This window comes from Peromyscus maniculatus, chromosome 5 (assembly GCF_049852395.1).
Source record: "Peromyscus maniculatus bairdii isolate BWxNUB_F1_BW_parent chromosome 5, HU_Pman_BW_mat_3.1, whole genome shotgun sequence".
NCBI classification, from domain to species: Eukaryota; Metazoa; Chordata; class Mammalia; order Rodentia; family Cricetidae; genus Peromyscus; species Peromyscus maniculatus.
The window spans coordinates 140,031,651-140,053,147 of NC_134856.1; the positions used below are offsets into that span (position 1 = coordinate 140,031,651).

General features: G+C 45.1%; 1 protein-coding gene across 9 annotated transcripts in view; it reads left to right on the plus strand.

Annotated features, from left to right (window-relative positions):
* The window catches only part of Ntrk2 (neurotrophic receptor tyrosine kinase 2), a 331,422-nt gene that overhangs the window by 117,297 nt on the left and 192,628 nt on the right, over nt 1–21,497 (plus strand). For 5 of the 9 annotated variants that reach the window (XM_076573467.1, XM_016000233.3, XM_076573469.1 and 2 more), the window contains one exon: nt 14,915–19,724. The exons of the other annotated variants lie outside the window; for them this stretch is intronic. In XM_076573467.1, the coding sequence (XP_076429582.1) occupies nt 14,915–14,952 (38 nt within the window). In that variant the 3' untranslated portion in view covers nt 14,953–19,724. Of the gene's footprint in view, nt 1–14,914; nt 19,725–21,497 lie in introns of those variants that run through there. 9 annotated transcript variants of the gene reach the window in all.

A 21,497-nucleotide genomic window follows, 5' to 3' on the forward strand; every position in this document is an offset into this window, starting at 1 on the left:
CTTAAGCTTCTAGTGGAGGCGTCCATTATGGTGGGGGTGGGGTAGGAATGGAAGCGGGTAGCCGAAAAAGAAGCTGAAGGATCATTACCGTCAACTGAAAACAGGAGGCAGAGAGGGCAAACTGGAAGTGGTGTGAGGCTAAAACCCTCAAAGCTTGTTCCTAGTCACATATTTCTTCCAGCAAGGCCTCACCTCCTAAAAGTTCCACAGCCTCCCCAAACAGCACCCCTGAGGGCCAAGTGTTCAAATGCATGAGGCTGTGGGGGATGCTTCTCATTCTCATTCAAACCACTATACCTAGTAACAGCTCAAAGTTTCACCCCTAATTCTATCAGTGAAATTAAGGGACACTTTGTAAATTTTGTCAAGAACATTGATTTTCATATGAAAACAACCCTGTCCTCTGTTCAGCTCCCTGTGAGAAATGTCTTTTTACCACACTGACCTTTCTCCAGGAATGCATTTGTAAACAGCATGGCAGGCCAAATCTGAGCCTCGGTGGCCCTGGGCCCCTGGACAAGTTGCTCAAGTCATCTGGAACTCATCTTTTCAACTGGATGGATAAAATGGACTATGCTCTCAAGTGCTCAGGTTCTGTGACCTTTTCACTCAAGATCTTGGTCTTAGGGGCTGGAGAGACAGCTCAGCGTCGAGAAGCATTTGCTGCTCTCGTAAAGGACCCAGGTTTGGTTCTGTTCCCAGCACCCACAAGGTGACTCACAACTGCCTGTAGCTCTAGCTCTGGGACGTTTTGTACCCTTGCCTGGCCTCTCTGGGCACTGCACATGAAGTGCACACACATGCAGACAAAAACAGATGCATAAAGTAAAATAAGTAAATCTTAGAAACAAAGTGAAAATATCTCAGACCTGAATTGTCTTTTCTGTGTGGTGTACTTACTGACCACGGTGTCTGTATTAGTCAGCATTCTCTAGAGTACCAAAAGTTATAGAATGAATCTCTCTCTATGTATGTAAAGGGAATTTATTGAATAACTTACATGCTACAGTCCAGCTAATCCAACAATGACTGACTGTGACAGGAAAATATCCAAGAATCCAGCAGTTTCTCGGTCCACAGGGCTGGATGTCTCAGCTGGTCTTCAGTATGTGCTGGAATCCCAAAGAAGTAGGCTCCAATGCCAGTGAAGGAATGGACTTGCCAGCAAGAGCAAGATCAAGTAGGCAAAGAGCAAAAGCTTCCTTTTTCCATGTCCTTATATATAGACTTACAGCAGAAGGTGTGGCCCAGATTAAAGGCCATAAAAGTCTTCCCACCTCAAAATCTGGATCAAATGTGTGTGTCTTCCTTCCTCAAAGGTCTGGACTAGAAGTGGATTCACCCACTTCAAACCAAGGAAAAATAATCTCTCACAGGTGTGCCCTCCCATCTCTTGATTGAATAGCCATTACAGTGCCAGACACATTCACTTTATCATTATTCATTTGCAGGCCTGATGAGCATTTAACATCAGCTATCCAGGGAGTAAGACAGGAATTCATAGACATGGAAAAGGCTCATGTTTATTAAGCACAGTTTTCTAACAGACACCCCCTAGGCTATCTGCTCAGGTGGGGAAACTGAGGTACTTCACTTGAACTTTTGCAGTTATTGTACTTGGAGTCTTCAGAGTCTGCCTGAGAACACTTGATTTACAAAGAAGTGGGTTCTAAGCTCGTTCATGATTTGGAGACTGGGAGTCAAGACCACAGCACCAGCCTTGTCTTGGCCTCACTTCCCTGCTGCATTGTACCGTAGTTGAGGGTGTGGCATGGTGAAATAGCACATGTACACTAGCAGGAGCTTCTGTCCTCCTATACCTCACCAGTGCCACCATTGGTGCACCCTCCTCAAATCCTCACTTAATTTAGTTGTTCCCCAGAGGCCCCATCATCATGTAGATTTGAAGATTAGGTTCCAGGACATAAACGTGGGGCTGAGTTGAAAACAAGCAAAGCCCAGGCTCTCAGCACACAGCTTCTTGCTCACAATGAGCTTTTTTGCACAGTACCCTCTGTCCATCTTGAAAGGCATCAGGGGAAGCAAGCCTGAGAGGTATAAGCTGCCACTCTTAGAAACTTCTTTCTTTTACCAAAATCCTACGTGATGCCATCAAGATCATTCCAGACATCTTCTGTGCTCAGGCTCCTCTCTGAAGTCAGGTGACAACATTTTGTGGGATGATAGCTCTGGCTCTGCACGTTGGAAAGTGGGTCATTTGTGTGAAATCACCCTTCTCTGCCAATACCATTTTAAATTCTGAGAATTAAAAACAAACAAGCAAACAAATGACATGGCAGATGGCTATTTCAGCTCTAGGTGAGTTTTGTCATCACATTCTGGGAAATGAAGCTATGGGTTTAGATAATCATCTGTTGCCTCAGCCTGCCCACCAGGAACTGTGGTGCTGAGGGTTAGAACGGTGACTTTTCCTTTTGAATTTTGTGAATTTTCCAGCATGATGGAGACATTTAGACTCTGTAGCTTCTTGCTGTGTGAGAATGAGCCCATTCATAGAGGAATTGATATTCCATGCTGTGTTACAAGAACAGGACATCTCTCAGTTCATCCAGGGATGGAAGAGGTGAGATGGAATTAGGCTTAAAGAGCAAATTAGGCTTCTTATCAAGTCATAGTTTCCCCCTGGAAAATACAGCAACAAGCAGATCATTGTGTCCAATATCGTGCAAGTCTCTAATTAATTTATTTTGTGTTAATGCAGTTTATAAAGCAGAACATCTACTTTCTCCCTCAAGAAATCTGCTGAAGTTTCTGAAGGGGCTTTGTGGCTGTCAGTTAGGTGCAGTTACCTGGTAAATGCAGTTAGGGTTCTTACAGCTCAGGTTGAGGTCTTGGTAGGCTGAAGTGTACCAGGGTAGGTACGGATGGGAGAGAGGACATGTTCTGGGCTCTTTTCTTGCCTTTAGGCAGCTAGTTTGGTATCCAGGGAAAATGGAAACAGAAAATCTATTGAGATTTAGTTGCATGATTATCACCTCTGTGTCTTTCATAATTGTGGAACAGTAGAGCCCTTTAACTGGGGGTTTTGCAAAATCCCTTGAAAAAATGTTGTTCTGAGCTCTTAGAATTGGAACAAAAGCCACAGAATGCTCTTAGGCACTTTCCCTGTAGGTATGAAATCGTCACCCTTGCCAGTATTTGAATGCAGTGACATTGCAGCCAGCAGCTGCCATTTGGCATGGAAGTCATCCTGCTGATCCAGGCCAAGGCAAGAGGGTCATGGCCACCCTGAGCTTCAGCAGCAGTGGCTCTGCACAGCCCACATCATTTGCCCCTGGGGATTTCTGCTCTCAGTTTGGACTTTTCAGGAGGACAAACTCTGAATTAGAGAAAAATTCTCTTCTGTGGCATTTTCCTCCGTCATTCACATCAATGCGTGTATTTAGACCTATGATTTAAAGTGTGGTTAGGAAGGTCATTTATAATATTTGAGCTTATCAGCCATAGGCAGGCTTGGAGTTTTCTTCCCATGAATAAATCCGGGAACACACTGACAAGCTCCCTAGGGTTTTAAGTAAGATACCTTGATGGCAAGTCCAGGTTCACCCATGAGCAGATCTCCTTGGCTCTCCAAACAGTGCTTTCTTGGTGGGTTAACAAAGGCATTTGTCTTAGGAAAGACACTCGAGAAAAAAAATTGACCCAAAATGATAAGTTAAATTGTACACAATTATTTCTAGACATATAGGTGTTCTACCTCCCACCCCCATCCTGTGGGTGTGGTTTATTGCTGTGTTAATGAGAGAACATGCAATTAAATCAAAGTATGAATTCAGTCCTCCAGAGACCTCACATTTTAATCTGTAGAATGAAGCCAACAAGGTCCTTCTTCTACTAATGTGTCAGGGAAGAATAACAGTCAATAAATAAAGTTGAAATTGCAGCTCATCTTTAAGGAAAAGTCCAAATCTGGGCCATGACTCCCACTCAGCTGTCCTGTCTCCTAATTCTTCCAAGCCACAGGAGAATAGAGAGAGAGGATGGGATGAGAGAAGAAGCCATGTATACAGAACTGGGATACAGAGACACACAGAAACAGAGGTGTGGGCAACCTAGGAAAGAAAACAAAAGAGATACCTATGATGCTCCTGGCCAGGAAGGAGCCAAGCATTTGTGAAGGCTAGTCCAACAGTGTAGGCTTTAAAAACATTGCCAGTGGTTTAAAGTGGTGTTCGCTTTTATGACCTAATTCTCAGTAGTTGAAGAAATGGGTCAAGGTCATCTGTGAGTTCCAGGCTGGCAATTTGTCTTCCTTAATATTTTTTTAATATATACGCTTAGTGTAACATAGACCCATCTTTCACTCCCCCCCACTTTCTTTAGATTTATTTACTTTTATTTTATGTGCTGAGGGTTTTACCTGCATGTGTATCTGTGCACCATGTATGTGGTTCCCTCTGGAACTGGAGTTACAAATGGCTGTGAGATGCTATGTGAGTACTAGGAATTGAACCTGGGTCTTCTGCAAGAAAAGCCAGTGTTCTTAACTGCTGAGACATTGCTCCAGCCTCTACTCCATTTGAGACAGGGTCTCATTAGGTAGCCCTGACTGGCCTTGAGCTACAGACACACACCTGCTCCCAAGGGCTGTGTGCCACCATGCTTGGCTCTGATTATTTTAACTGGTATTTTTATGAATTCTTTAAGAATTTCCCACATGTAGTCAGTGTGCTTCCATCGTGGTCTCACGACTTCTCCCCAGCTCCTTCTAGATCCACCTTCACCCTTTCCAACTTCATGGCGGCTTTCCTTTTTCTTATATGACCGTCTCGTCCAATCTGTGCTGCCTGAATCCTCACAGGTGTGGAGCATAGTTGACCTGCCAGGGGCCACACTGACTCCTTCCCTACCACTGAAGTAAGAGGGGAACTTGACATTCGGAAGCCTTTGTCTCTTTCTGAATGGGCATTGGCAGCTGTGACTCTCATATCAGTTCCAGCCATCAAGACACAGGGAAGCTCAGCAGGCAGGGTCACCATGCAAGCCTGGTGACCCAAGTTTAACTCCCAGAAGCCATGTGAAAGGAGAATAGAACTGACTCCACAGAGCTGTCTTCTGACCTCCACACATGTGCTGTGTGTGATATGCACATGTACACACATTACAGACGCACACAAAAATAAAAAGCAAAGCAAAAAAGTCTGAGTGTCTATATATGTGTATGTATGTGTTTGTGTGTGTACACATGTGTGCATTTATGTGTATATATGTGTATTTGTGAGTATATATGTATGTGTACATGTGTGTTTGTGTGTATGTATGTGTATTTGCATGTATTGGGGTTTGTGTGTGTATGCATGTACATTTGTATGTATGAATGTGCATATTTGTGTATTTGTGTATGTATATGTGACTATGTGTGCATGTGTATGTCTATATGTGTGTGTATACATGTGGTGTGTGTAGAGTAATGTATGCTCTTAATAACCAGTTTTCTCCACATAATAATGACATCCAAGACTTAAGAAGGGACCCTGCGTTCTAGCACAAAGGAGAGGGGAGTGGAGAATCTTCCCTGCCTTTCAGAAGGGGATGCTGCCCTGTGAAGCCACTGAGGCTGGCCAGTGTCCAGTGCTGGGAGATGCTGCTGGGTACTAGGAAGCCTGTGTTGGTATGGCACAGTGTAGAGGGCTTCTTCCAAATGAGCCCTTTGAGGAAATGTCCCTAGCAGCAGAGACTTCTGGTTTAAACCAAGCTGAGAGTCCTATGGCTCCCCCAGTCTGAAGGTAGAGCTACAGCCCTGCTTCACATTAGAGTCTGAGTCTCCCACTGGTGATGTTTAATGAGGCTTCATAAATGGGCCACCTGCTATGCCAAAGGAACATGCCTAGTGACTGGCTGTGGTCAGAATCCCAAGGGTTCCTCCTGAGAGAAATGCCTTCAGAGCACAAATCTAATTCTCACTGGTACAAATAAGTGAATAGTCCAGATGGAGGATGAGTGCAAGGTTCTGTCCTTCTACATCTTGTTGGAATAAGGAACAGCCATGGGGCTAGGCTGTCTATGCCTCCCCAGGTTCACCTGGGACTTCCAGTTTTTCCTCACAGGCAGCCATTAAGTTCCAATAGACTGACAAAGCACAGGATGGTCATCATTTCTCCCTAACCTTCTTCAGGTATGCATAGAGGGTCACATGATCCCATGACAGCCCTGCCAAATCCTCTGGTGGAGAAGCACAACTCGGGTCTTGTTCTAGCTGGGTGACAGCTGAGATGATGGCCATCTTACAAGTATCTTCTCTGAGGAATGCACTAGAGACAAAGGATGTACTTGGCTGCAAGACCTCTCATTTTCTATATCATCCTTTGTCTTTGGGGCTCAGGCAGATCAACTCTGGATAAAGATGACGGTCAAGAAGAACCTTTGAAGTTCTTCTCCTTTCCATTCTCAACAAGTACCCAACAGCCAAGGAAGCAGATTGGTGGCCCTGCTTTGGTCTGGGACCCTGGCAAGTGGATGGCTAGTTTTCTTGCCTGTGAGGGCAGCGCACACGAAGTAAGGAGCTTCCATACAGCATCAGCACACAGGAAGCTAATACCATCATCAGACCTGGGGATGCCCATACCAACCACAGCTCAGTCCCTCAGAACAAGGATGTAGATAGTGTCACTTTGTCAGTTCCAGGTCATGGGATGACAACATAGTTTCCAAGATAGCTCTGAGTAGGAGGAGGATTTGCTCTCCCCTGCTCTCCTGTGGCATATTGGGTAACTTGTGCTACTTATAACCAGTTCATGGGACAGATCAATCCTGTCTTTGTTTTTGTGTTCTGGAATTCTTGGTGCCCAACTAAGGTTTCATCATCTTTTCCACTTAGCTAGCTTTAATGGAGATTGGATTCATAAGCTCTCTTATTTTATCCAAGTGAGGATGTGCGTGTGACCTTTTCTAGGTCAGCTAAGACCACCAGAGATATGACTGTTGGGCTGTAGCAATAAATAGGGACATGATTCCCACAAAAGTCCCTGGTAGTCACTTTCTTAGCAAGAGGACAATATTCCCAAGCACAGAAGTCCCTGGACCCTGAACTGCTGTTTGTGGTGCCCAGTGTGAGTGAGAATCTCATTTCTACTCATTCTCCTCCTCTTGGGGTTGGTTTGAGCTTGGTGGGTTTGTATTCCCACTTTGGAGCCTGTGGTCCCTCTGCTTAGGACGTGTGCTCACAATGAACTCACTTTCGGCTGCTACAGTCCACCAATAGTGATCGCTATGTTCTGGTTCCTCCCCCTCCTTCATCACCTTTCTCCCTCCATCTCCTGATTTTTATCCCCACCACAGTAACTGTTGTATCCTCACACAGGCACTGTTTTTTCCTGAACACTTTCTTATTTTGTACATTGGATATATTATTTGCTTCTCTGTAAATTCATTCCCGAATCTACTGTGGTTTGTGGTTCACAGCTGTAGACACAAGTGGGCAGAGCCAAACTGCTTGACACATGTATGAGGAACTTAATAGATTTTATGCAGTTACATTCTCCCTGGGTGTGAGGATTGGCATCATTCCCCTCCTGCATAACTTCACATTTTATAATAACCCACTGGCTGGGGTATTTTGGTAAAATCCAGTAAAGGCACAAAAGCCCTGGTGACAGCAGCAGTGTTGACATTTGATCCCTGTATCCTGGTGTTTTGCATTGTGGATCAATAATACTTTGAGAAGAAGGATGAGTTTGTACAAAACATGGGTTATTTTTTTCTTGTTATTGTCCTCTCAAAAATACAGCAAAACTACAATTTGTAGGTTGTTATGTTGCATTGGTATTGTCAGCTAACTAGAGATAATTTAAGCATACAGAACAGTGGGCACAGATTATATGTAAGAAGTATACTGTTTTATACAGGGGCTGGAGTGTCCCAGGACATTTGTATCCAGGGGTATACATGGATATCCCAGGGTAGCCAATGTCCCTGGGATGTAGAGGGAAATTTGTATATGTGTATTGAGGCTGAGGAGGCTATTCATACTCCACAAAAGGCTGCGTTGACCTGAGCATCTCTGTTTGGCCATTGTGGAACATTTTGAGTACCTCTCTTTTCTTCCTCTTTTCTAGTCCACTTAAGGCAATTTGGGGGTGATTTGGTGAATCTGGGTGACAGTACCTGTCTCTAACTGTGCTGTCCATCCTTTATGAAATTGTGCTGTGTGCTTTGACACTTGTCATGAAGCCCTTCTGATGAGGCGACAGCCTCCTTGGAATCATTGAGTTTGAGTTGTGCAACCAATTTGGCTTTCCTCCTGTAGTCTTACTTTGCCAAGAACTTTCTGTTTCTTACTTCAATTTTCATCTCATAACTTTACTTAATTTTGCATAATCAAACCAGACTTCTTTCTTGCTGAGAACCCTCAGTCATGGGTCACTATTTTTTGTTTCTTGATCTCTAGCTGGACAGTGGTTTCTTTCCTCAGGGTCACTCCCACACACAGTCATGTAGGTTAATGTGAGGATTAGAATAAACCAAGGCCAGCATATTTTCCTTGGGAGCTTGCCCACTAGTTGTCCATGTGTCCAGCTCTGAGCCTTCAATATCTCCTGACCACAGAAGAATTTTGTGTCAGATGCTTAAGAATGAAAGAAAGTACCCAGGCATCTTAGTTCAGGTTTTTATTGCCGTGAAAAGACACCATGACCATGGCAACTCTTATAAAGAAAACATTTAGTTGGGGTGGCTTGCTTACAGTTTCAGACATTCAGTTCATTTTCATCATGATGGGGAGCATGGCATCATGTGGGCAGCATGGAGTAGATGAATAGGAAGTTGAACTAAAAGTCACACTGAGGAAAACTTGAACAAAAGGGACCTCAAAACCTACCCCCACAGTGACACACTTCCTCTAACAAGGTCACACCTCCTAATAGTGCTGCTCTGTTTGGGGCCTATTTTCTTTCAAACCACAAAACCAGACAACCAAGCAGAACAGTAGAATGTGTATTACACTCCAACTGTCCTTTCCTGCTCGGTTGTGCAGTTGACTCACTGACTCCTTGACTGTGCAGTTGAGCACAGTGACTCCTTGGCTGTGCATTTGACTCACTGACTCCTTGGCTGTGCAGTTGACTCACTGACTCCTTGACTGTGCAGTTGACTCACTGACTCCTTGACTGTGCAGTGGACTCACTGACTCCTTGACTGTGCAGTTGACTCATTGACTCCTTGGCTGTGCAGTTGACTCACTGACTTCTTGGCTGTGCAGTTGACTCACTGACTCCTTGGCTGTGCATTTGACTCACTGACTCCTTGGCTGTGCAGTTGACTCACTGACTCCTTGGCTGTGCAGTTGACTCACTGACTCCTTGGCTGTGCAGTTGACTCACTGACTCCTTGGCTGTGCAGTTGACTCACTGACTCCTTGGCTGTGCAGTTGACTCACTGACTCCTTGACTGTGCAGTTGACTCACTGACTCCTTGGCTGTGCAGTTGACTCACTGACTCCTTGACTGTGCAGTTGACTCACTGACTCCTTGGCTGTGCAGTTGACTCACTGACTCCTTGGCTGTGCATTTGACTCACTGACTCCTTGGCTGTACAGTTGACTCACTGACTCCTTGACTGTGCAGTTGACTCACTGACTCCTTGACTGTGCAGTTGAGCACAGTGACTCCTTGGCTGTGCATTTGACTCACTGACTCCTTGGCTGTGCAGTTGACTCACTGACTCCTTGACTGTGCAGTTGACTCACTGACTCCTTGGCTGTGCAGTTGACTCACTGACTCCTTGGCTGTGCAGTTGACTCACTGACTCCTTGACTGTGCAGTTGACTCACTGACTCCTTGGCTGTGTAGTTGAGCACAATGACTCCTTGACTGTACAGTTGACTCTCTGACTCCTTGGCTGTGCATTTGACTCACTGACTCTTTGGCTGTGCAGTTGACTCACTGACTCCTTGGCTGTGCAGTTGACTCACTGACTCCTTGGCTGTACAGTTGACTCACTGACTCCTTGGCTGTTTAGTTGAGCACAATGACTCCTTGACTGTACAGTTGACTCTCTGACTCCTTGGCTGTGCATTTGACTCACTGACTCCTTGGCTGTGCAGTTGACTCACTGACTCCTTGGCTGTGCAGTTGAGCACAGTGACTCCTTGGCTGTGCAGTTGAGCACAGTGACTCCTTGCTGTGCTGTTGATTCACTGACTCCTTGGCTGTGCAGTTGAGTGCAGCTCAAAGTTCACACAGCACTGTGCTGAATCACAATGTGTCCACCCACAGGCACTTGTGTGATGTAGTGTCAGACATAGGAGATGTGTAACTTCTCTTTCACTGCCCTTCTGTAGGAGGCAGCCTTGCATGTGGACAAGTCAAAACAAATACAAGACTTCAGAAGTGCAAAAAGTGACATGAGTAGGAGCATAGGTCAAGAGTTATGAGTTGGGTGAACTGGGAAGGGTGTCTGTGCAGAATACGAAGCATAGTTGAAGCATCTGGAAGGATCTTGGTCGAAGGAACTCTCTGAAGAAGACTTGACATATGGATAAAGTCTGCCATTATTAGGAAGCAAAAGTGTGTTTAAAGGTTGTATAAGCACCTTCTGGGTTGAGCTCAGAGAAGACACTAGGTCCCTAATGTATACAGAGAAATTTCTTGGTGCCTTTATAAAAGATGGTCCAATGATCTAGAGTTTCTATGTCTGGACTTCAGCTCTCCCTCATAGGTGGTATGGGACACTCACTCCCACCATGTGGCCACATTCACAATGCCCAAGTTGGTAGTTTTCTGCTTAAACTCCCCAAATGACAACTGTGGCAAGATTTGCAATTTGAGGTGGCAGCTGGGGCTTTCTTCCATTCCCTCTGCTTCCTCTGGACTCAGCACTTTTCCTTTTTGCTCTGGATAAATTGCAGTTGATTTAAATGTACTGCAGATCCTTGCCATTTTATGGCTGATTGCTTCTGAGTAATAGGAGGAACATGTGTACACGCCTGACTATGAATATATCTAAGTGGGTTGGGAGCCAATGGCAAAAAAGCAGAGTACTTCGCTGGCCTTCCAAGGCCTTCTCCAGCCCTTCCTTTTGATGAGACCAAGGGGCCGATTCTAAATCAGTAAACAGCAGAGGTTGGATGCTAGGGTCTATCTGCCTTGTCCATTTTTTCTGCTTCCAGCTCTGCCCTTACTTCTGAGATGGATGCCGCTTTGCTCTTACCCCATTAGTGCTGCTAGTCTACACAGCACTGACAAAGTTTCCTTGGAGTTGTTTTTGGTGGAGGGGCTGATTTCGCGGTAACCACCATGCACCATGGGAATGCTGCAAATGCTTCAGAATGTCACATTGTCAAAATATCTATATTTCGGGCTCAAAAGCTAGACAGCTCGTTTGGCTGCTAAACCCACAAGATGTTCAGCCATTTGTTGTGGTCTAAAAACTTTCCCCCTCGCTGGAAGAAAATAATCATCTATTGTTTCATATCATCTTGAGGTTCCTTTCTTGAGTTTTTTTTTTTTTTCTAAACATGAGAGGGTAGAAGTCCGGGGCTCCTGATGGGTACACTGGACCTCTTCCTTGTTGTCAGCCCTTAGAAAGGAAGGCATGTTTCCTATAAAGATCAACTCTATATGAAACCAATTTTGAGATATTTGGTAGAATCTCTTCAGTCTGCCAACAGTGAATGAGAAAAGGGGAGAGTGACCTGCAGTTTTGGAGTGTGGGGTGATGGCAATCTGTAGTGGGTAGCCATTCCAGCTTTGATCTGGAAGTTCCAATGCCCACTGAGGCTTTGGCAACTGTCACGCCTACAAGGCGGGGCCAAGGGAGGTGCTGAGAGACCCAAAATCTGGATGGGCCAGCGGGCACTCTGTTCCTGGACCCTAGATGGTGGAGGTTGACCGAACAGAGCTCCAGAGAACACCACTGGACTGTGATACACCTTCCCCAGACCCCGTGACCTACCTATCCCTTCATTTGTAAGGTACCCACTAAATAAATCTTCCTTTTAACTACGTGAAGTGGCCTTAATAATTTCATCAGTATCTGGCGCCCAACGTGGGACAAATTCCAAAGGCCTGGGTGGCTCCCACCCTCAGCCTCCTCCCTGATTGACGGGTACCTAAACCTGCCTGCAGAGTTCCATATAACCAGGGAACAACTACATGGTTCCATTCCTGAAAAAAGGGAACAGCTAAGTCTGGTCTCAGTTCCCTGGCAAGCTTAGCCCCCAGACCAGTGAGGCAGTCCCCATCCTCCCTGAGTGCTCCCTGCCATCTCGGCTCCGCCTTGTAGGCATGGCAGTTACTGAAGCCTCAAAGGGGATAGTACTTCCAGGTCAAAGCTGGACTGGCTACCCACTACAGGGTACATTTCCTGAAAGCATGCAGTGGGCTCACCATGCTGTCAAACTCCTTCATAGCAGAGCCTCACCTTACTCTGCAGGGATGTGACACATGTCAAGCCATGTTCCCAGCAAGGAGAGCATGAACACGGGATGTGATCTCTCCTCCTCCTCCCCCACTGCTGTCCTATCCTGGGAGAACCCTGATGTTATGAAAGTTCCCCTTCTCACCATTTTTCTTTTATTTTTAAATCATTAAAACAATAACTTCATCGTAAGCATTGCACAGGTAGATTAAGGAAGCCACCCAAACACTTGCCCAGTTCCAAACTCTACACCTTCCATACAGTTAGAATGGTCATTCTGAAGCTATGAGCCTGAGACCCTGCTCATGGCTCATTATTATAGGAGGCTGGTACCTACTTCACTTCTTTTTACTTCATGGGAGTATGGATTGAATCTGCTTTGTTGTATGTGAAGAACATCCTCAAAGGAAGCAGAAGACCAGAGAGGTTGCTTCAGGGTGAGAGGCTGGGGCAGAGGAAGCTGAGGTGAGCAAATGACAGTGAATAGAAGTGGCATCTAGAGGAGTAACTTCTAATTTCCAATGGTCATAATCCATGACCAGGGAGAGGTTTGGTCAGTAAAATGACAAATAGAAGCAAAGGAAAAGTGGTTTGGCTCTTGTGGCAAACACTCCGGTGTTGGCAAAACTCTTGAATTTCTGTGTCATAAATGCACAGAAAGGAAAGACTACCCTGGTAGCCTGTGCTACTTTTTTTTAATTGAATGCCCTCCTGCATTGAATGTTTGAGAGAATGAGTACCTTGAATCAACAACCTTTTTTTAAAATTGGGGGATAAAGTCTTCTATTTCCACCATCCGGTTTCTCCTGTTTTCATTGGCAAGCCTGGCTCCTTGTATTAATCCTGTTGTTTCAGTGGGAAGGAATTCAAGAGCTTCCCTCTGCAGATCTACAGGAGTAACTGAGGAGTTGGCTTGCCAATTGGCCAGCTCACACTCTGGGCCAGCTTACACTCTGGGCCATAGTTTACTCTTAACTGAGCTTTCATTAGTGTTTCCTGGAGACAAAACTAGTAGAAAAAAAAAAAAACCCTAGTCTTGTAGGAAATAGAACTATCAGGGTGGCAGTGATTAAACCTATGAGTGACACTTGATGCCGGTACCCAGTCCTTTCTCCACTAGAAGGACAGGGACAATGAATGCCACAGGAAATAAGCACTGTAGACTCCTCAGCATCATTGTAAACAATGCTACACACTGTGGTGGTGATTACTGTCCTGGAGACAGCTGACCCCTGCACTTGGCAGACCAGATAACTGCTAGAGGAGAATGGAGTGTCTTGAAGGATTCTGTCAGCAATGAGCTTAAAAATATCTTGAGGGCCTCTAGTGAGATGCCATCTACTTTGCCCCTTGGGATCTGGTGAGGATTCATTAAAATGACAACATAGAATTCTCTAGAACTCTGGATGTTCCTGCTGAATTCCCACAGCCATGTTCAGAGAGAACCTATAATATTGTCTGTTTCTTACACGGTGGTATAAGGGCTTCCTGGGCTGGGGTGGAACTGCACACAGGATGTGTAGGGCCTTGGGCACATTGCTTAGCTCTCTAGGTCTCTGTTTCCTCATCAGTAAAGAGAGCATGATAGCAGAACTGTCTTATTAGCCTGGTTGGAAAACTCAACAGGATAATTGGAGCATGGTGTTAGAAGAGAACCTGGCATGGAGGACACTGGCTTATAAATAGTGTACATATTCTTCTTCCATCTGTAGGGCAATGAGGTGTTTGAAGTCAAGGAACTCCACCTTCCTTATCTTGTATCGTCCGTTTTAGAGTTGATGTTTTCATCTGAGTTTAGTCATTGCTCTCTATTAGATAAAAACGTATGGCATATGTAATATATGCATATATCTATGAATATATAATATATATGAATAGTAATATAATATATACATGATATGCAATGTTCTGCATGCTTCAATGCTATGTATTAAGTCATATAATGGGCATTACATTTATATATATATAATCATATGTATAATATGGTGAATACTTAAATTTAGGTAATATTAGAATTCCTGAGAAAAATATCTAGGTTGTTGTATTGCCAACCAGGCTTTGACTCAGTTATTGAGTAATGAGTCAATTACTTTGAAATAGTTTGATGAAATTAGGAAAGTAAAGAGAATTGAGGTTTAAATAGATACTTATTGCTGAATCCAATTGCCCTCATAAGAAAATACTTATGAATTCTGCAAGGGTTATTTATGTTGTGTTCAGATTTCCCCCTTTTGTTAAACTAGAAATGTCTGATAGAACTGTGGGTAGATCTGTGTGCACAAATCTTTTCCATTGCTTTCCTACATTTTATGTATCATGTAAATTGGTTTTGAGTTTAAAACTAAGTTGCTCAATAATGTGATGCCCATATTATCATAATTTGTGTGGTTAGTATGTATTGCCTTGCGTTTGAAAGCATCTTCCACATTGTGTTTTATTTTGATGTATTATGTTCTTTTTAAAGTGACTGTGTTTGCATGTGGATTTCTGTTGACTTTCTTTTGAGCATGACTTATGTTTCGTTTTGTGTTTCTTTTAGGTTTTGTTTTGTTTCATAAGATCCCACTGGATGGGTAGCTGCAGTAAGGAAAAGACAAAGGAGGGCTGTGGTGCGTGCTTGATGCCTTCATGGCGGACTCTTGGGACCACTGTTGCTTATCCCAGGAAGTACCGCTTATTTGGGGGTGTCTGGTGGACATGGGCTATTCTCCGAGGATGTCTGCAGCCTGCTTGTTGTAAGCTGTGACTGGGGAACACCAAGGCAGAGGCAGGTCTCAGGCAGCTAGTGGAAGAAGACACTTAGATTCACCTTCTGTTCTTACAGTAGTTCAAATATAGAGTCGAAGTGAAATCTCATTGGATTATGCCTCTCTTCTGAAAGGCGTGCTGTTTGACTATACTGGAAATGTGCTGACAGTAATTGCTTCTGTTTATTAAAGGTGATTTGCAAATTTAAAAACTATGCATCTATCTATCTAAAGTCATAGCTATGTCTAAGTGTACACTCCAAGTCTAATCCACACATAACACTTATTTCAGCAACATCTTCTGTCTCTAATCCTTACTGACTTCTATGATTTCTTCCTACAGCCTTAGTGACTAAAGGAGTTATAGGTGCACACACCACTGCTCTGGGGACTCTGGTGTCATTAAAAGGTCTTTGTTTTGCTGGCAGCAAAGATCCAAACTTTTAACTTAGGTGTTAAGAGTACGTAATGCTAACGGTTGCCTTAAAGTCCACCGCTAGCAGAATTAAGCAGAGGCAGCAGTGGCTGTGTGGTCAGGGATGTGAATTTAGATTAATCGTGGTCTGAGAATAACTAATGGTAGAATATATGCATATAGGGAATTATAATCTTGACCCTTTTCATTGCCCTCTGTGAACCACCTGCCTTTTAGAAGTTTGCCTAGTGAGTGGGGCCTCACATCTCCTGCTGTTTGCCTTAGAGAACTGCAGTGTTCTAGTGTGAATAGGCCTGCAAGCAGACCGGCTGGCCCGCTGTGAGCAGGAGAGCACTGTCTAAGGATAGTCCCCAGGAGCATGCTGCCCTACTGCTGGGTTTTCATGGCCAGGAAAGTTTGTCCTGACCCCAGCAGCAAAGAGGCGGCAGGTTGCTAATGAATATGTGCTTTAAAGTGGCCTTCCTCAATGCTGAGAGAGCAGCCTTCTAGCTACCGATCGCTGCTGCCCCCAACTATGCCCCACTTTATCTGACCCTCAGACCCTGCTTTCATTCACTTTTCACCACAGTGGCCTTTGTGGGCTCTGTCCCCTCGGTACCAGGCAGCAGCTTTGTCCACCCCTCCACTCGCCTTTCTTTTTAGGTCCCCTTCAGAGCCAGGCTGGGACATTTCGTTCCAAATCCACACTCAGCAGCCCTATTACACATGCACATATAGAGCATAGCTGAAGTGGAAACTTATTAACACCCCCCCTTTAAAGAGTAATTTATCTTTAAGGATTTACAGGGTTTTCTTTTAACAACCCAGCATGTTCGGGAACTGTTTTGAATCCTCTGTAAGCACGGCATCAATCTTAATAAACCAGAGTCCATTTGGGTCCCACTTGATCTAAGGCAAATACTGTGGTATTTTACACTACGGTATTGCTGGACTCAAGCCTTTTGCGTTTCTGTGGATTTCAGCATTTGCCTTGGCCGTCTGTGCCTGAGTCTGAAGAGGGCCAGTTGCTCCCATAGGATCTCACGGGCTCTGTCTCCGGCGCATGGTGGGTCTCAGCACAAGGAGGGCTGAGTCCTTGCATTCCCATCACCCAGCTCCCTGCTGCTGAGTGACAGCTCCTGTCAGGACTAAGATTTCTGTCTTTCCCAAAGGTGTTGACTTACAAAGAGGTCAGGTAATGGCAGAGAGCTTGACCCCTGAAAGGAAAATGAAATTCAAACTGCCAGCCAGGCAGGGTCTCCCTGTGGCAAACACTCTTAAATATCATTATTTGGCACCCACAAAACAAAACAACAACAAAAACCTCTTAAACTTTTATGGTATTCCATGGAGCCATAAGAAGGTGATGGATTATTTAAAGATTATTTTCTAAGTTTCTCAGACCAGAAAGGAAAAAAAAAAAACAATTATTTCAGTGAGCAGCTGGGAGGAACGCAGGGCAGTTTTTTTGTTTTAAGATGTAAAGAAGTGGACAGATAAGGCGATTTAATATATCAAAGCTCACGTGGCATCTTCCAGGGAATAACATAAGCAACAGACTATTAGAAAATGGTTTCATGTGGTCCCTGTGTCCTTTGCTTTTTCTTCTTTTAACCCCCGAAGACTGCCGTCAGTAACACAGCCTTTCTGTTCTATACATTTCCTTTCATCCTTGGCTGTTTTGGAGCCCTAGAAGAAATCTGCTCTTTGGGGACTCACAAATGGTGTGTGTTTTATTTTCACAGAATTAGGAAGGGAGAAGGGGCATTTTTGCTGGAATTAGGTCTGTGGCTCTCTGGCAGGAATTAGGCATTGCAGTGCCAGGCAAGTCTACACGCTCACACTGGTCTGGGTGAGCCAACACCTGCTGCCCCAGGGGCAGCTGTCACCCTGCCCAGCCAGTCCTGTCCCAGGGAGCAAGGACCCAAGATCCCAAGTCTTCCCATTCTTTGAGGAAGATGTGAAACCTGGATTTTTATGTGAAGCATCCCTATTTTTAAAAAGTTGGCTCGGTTATTTTTAAAACATTATGTAGGCCAACAAAGCCTGCCTGTGGGCTGCAGTTGGTTCCTCCTGTCTTCGACAGAATCGTTGTTCCACACTGTGGCCCTACATCTTTCCCTGCGAACTCACTTTCCCCCTGCCTACCACTGACGCTGCGTTCATGGTGTGACATGGACTTCGGCAGCCCTGAGATGCACACCTGTCTGTCACCCTGTGACTCCTAGCTATCTGAGACCTCAGGCTCACCTCTCTGTCACCTTTCTGGGCTGTTCTCACAGCAGTGACTTCTCACCATCCTCCAAGCGCAGAGGTGTCTGAGTAAGCCCCTCCCTCTGCTTTATCTGACACAAATCCCAACTTCTGGCCTCTCAAGGGAGCAGAATGAGATGAGAGAGTGTACACCCCATCTTCATGGGGTCCTTAGTGGATTTAATTATGGCCCTTGGTACTAGAAAGCAGGCACATCACCTCAAAGAGACATGGTTCCACAGCTTGTTGGCCCACCATGGATGGGGGCTCTGAGGCCCTTAGGCAGCTGAAATGGAGTAAGAAATGCCTACTGATATCACAAGGTATCAGCTTGAGGTGTGACAACAGCCAGCCTTCAGACAGTCATAGGCTGCCAAAGGGCTGTATCTCAACATACACCTCAGTGCACATTAGAAAGAACAGGTTCCGGAATTCTCCCTTCCACTTCCAGCCCCACCCACAGCACGGAACAACCGCCTCGGCCTCTCACTCTTTTGGATCCTGAATTAAGCTCAGAATAGCTAGAGTCTTGAAGTCTGTCCTCAGAGACCACACTTACACAGAGGTGTGGAGTGAGTAGCTGATGGGACAAGTGGCTGGATGCAGTTTCTGGGAATGCTGGCTGTGAGAGGGGACAGGACACAGGGCACTTCCTCGCTCCTGCTACCCTTTCCCCCCTTTCTAAACTGTCCCCATGATAAACTTAGAATGTTTTCTGGTTTTATTGGCTGCTTTGCATAATTATAACACGCTCAACTTTTTTTTCCATTGCAAACTAGACTCTCAATCCTGTGCTGACTCTTCTCTCTGTGAGGGGGTGATTCACACCTCCACCTGCTTTGATAGTGCTGTCTAGAATTCCTCCCTTTGTTTTGATCTCATTCTTTCACATGCTAATTGAAGCTCACTTCATCTTGTTTGGTCTAGACTCTAGATTCATGGGGAGGGCTCTGGTGAAGGGAGCTCAGGAGGTGGCTGCCCCGGCTGTGTGGGCTGTGCAGCCATTCCAATTTATGATGACAGAGCTCCTGGGATCCTGCAGCTCAGGTTTGACTCCCAGGAAGCTGGTACAGGAGTTGCCGCTGAGACCCTGCTGCCCCATGCACACACCTACCCTCAATACTTGGCACTCTGTCAAGTTAACCTAAGGACACTTGGGACAGCTGAGGACTCTCCTGAATTTAAATTGCTCTGGGGTGAGTACTGCCAGGTTGAAATTAGTTTGACAGAATTTCCAGCCTGGAAAGTTATATGACAATTACTGCTACAGAGGCAGCTTCCCAGTGTGGATAGCCACTTATTTCTTGTTCTGGTGATGGGACAAGGAGACCTCCCAGCTCTTGGGACTTGACATAAGATCATTCACTCTGCATTCAATCTGGACTCACATCTCAGGGCAACTAGTAATATTGAGGCAGCACCAGCCCTACCCTACAAACCACTGTCTGTGTGTAAAGTCTTCGTTTTCTTGGGGGAAATGCCTGAGAAGCAAAGCAAAGAACCAGAATCCACCACCACCACCACCACCATCACCACCACCACCACCACCACCACCACCACCACCACCACCACCACCTCACCCCCACAACTTACTTTAGCCAATGCATTCATGAACTGATTTACAAACAAAATGAAACAAAAATATGAAGCGGCAAGAGATGCCCAAGAAAGACATGTCCGTGAGTTCCACCACTATCAGGTTCAAATCTGTTTGCTGGAATCCAGAGGCTGCCTGTGACTCATTTTCATGCTTATTTTTTTTCCTATAATATTCTGGGTTTTCAAGACTCTTTTCCACATTTCCTGTAAACAATGCATCTCATTTTTAAAAGATTTTACTTTTAAGTGCTGTTTTAACAATGTGGCTAGACTATAAATGTACTTGCTGGATTCATCCATTTCTTTAACAAGCCAATAAAGTTTTATAATTCATCTCCATGTGTCCTGTGTTCTCTGTGGATTGTACCCCATCTCCTGCCCCCGAACACATATCATCACTCCTGTGTCACTGGTGGTTTTCAGAGCTGAAGGTATTACGAGGAGGGAGGGAGAAATGTCACCCACAATTTTGGGAGATTCCACCTACTGTGGACTCTGGAACAAGTCATAGCTAGGGAAGGGCTTTGAAAGTTTCCATCAATAATTACACATACAAGAGGCATGGTTTATGATTCTTGTATTATTTTCATTGGTTAAAATGTATTTGATACAGGGTACATAAGGAAGTTTTGTGCTTTTTTTCCAACAAAACTTTTATATTCTTGAGAAAAGACTTGGTTGGCATTCTGTCCCAGCAAGGAGACATACAGTGTCCTGTCCATCAGTAAGCAACTAGAGGTCAGCCACACAGAGCAACTTGTATGGCACAGGAAGGGGAGTGCGAGGATGGGGTTGACTGTGGAGATGTGACCAGATGTGCACCGTCCTATCTGCCCATACTTCGTGTCCCTTTGTCTCCATTCTAGCTCCTCTGCCCTTCCCTCCTTCATTTACCCCTTTGGCCACAGGCTAACATTAAGATTTCTATGACTGCATCTCGGCCTTATGTGAGCCTGCCACCACCTCTGATCACCCAGAAGGGATTATTATCATCACCATTTTGAGCAGTGTTCAACTTGGGGTAATTTTACCTTACAATCAAAAAGGGGATCGACATAGGATTTAAAGGCTGGTAATGATAGTTAAGGGGAATCGATTTGGCAAACGTGCCAAGCAGCCTTCCACATGATTCCCAGGTCTCCCAACAGCACTATGGGACTTATGCAAACAGTACAGTTTTCACAGTTTGGTGGTCACCCCTTCCGGTCCTGGCAGTTGAGCAGAGATCATTCTTGACACAGGTGAATTGCTGGGTTAAGTAGCCCCTGACAAGGTGTCTGCTCTCAGTCTCAGGAAGCCCTGAGGTGTTGGTGCCACCAAAGAACCCCTTGCAGAACTTGGTGTGTGTGTGGCCTGGTGGGAAAACTGGCACCTGTTTTTTACCTTTCACCTCATGAAACAGGTTGTATCAAGAGCTTTCACTGCTAATGACCTCGTGAGAATCCAGAACACGTTTGTGTCGTGCACATCGTGCATTGTAACTGATGGCGGATTTGTTGTTTTTGACCGTCATCAAGTGCATTGGTTCATCACGCCTAGTTTTCCAGCCCTTCTCATCTCCCTGGAGACGTTTTCACTAATGAAGAATCCCAGGGGAAGTCACCTCAGCCGGGCTGGGGGTGTGGTGGGAAGGGACGTTAAAGGACAGCTACCTCCAGGGACAGGGTCCAGACAGCAGAACAATGTGGCACAAAATGCCTGAGCTGCTGCTCTTGGCCTCTGCAGCAGAGAGGCAGAGCAGCCTCCCAGTGCGTGGTCACATGAGCGCCCCCCCCCCCCTTTCTGGCAGCCTGGGATTGGGAGAGACTGCCAAGGGCATATGCTAATTTTCCAGTCATTTGGTCAGGTCCATCTCACACGCCACAAGATCTCAGAGCTTGTGTTTACTGAATTAAAATCTCTGTCCAACCACAAACGAGCGAGCAGTAAGTTTTTTCCTTCCTTCTGATATTTTTATTCTGTCTCCAAGGAGGGAAGGAGAAACATCTTGTGTGTTTATTTTCCACCCTTCTATCTCCTTTTTAATAATCCTCATCAAACTATAATCAACTCTTAATCACTGTTAAATAAAAATGCAGGCCATGCTGTTTGCTGTGAAGAATAGAATG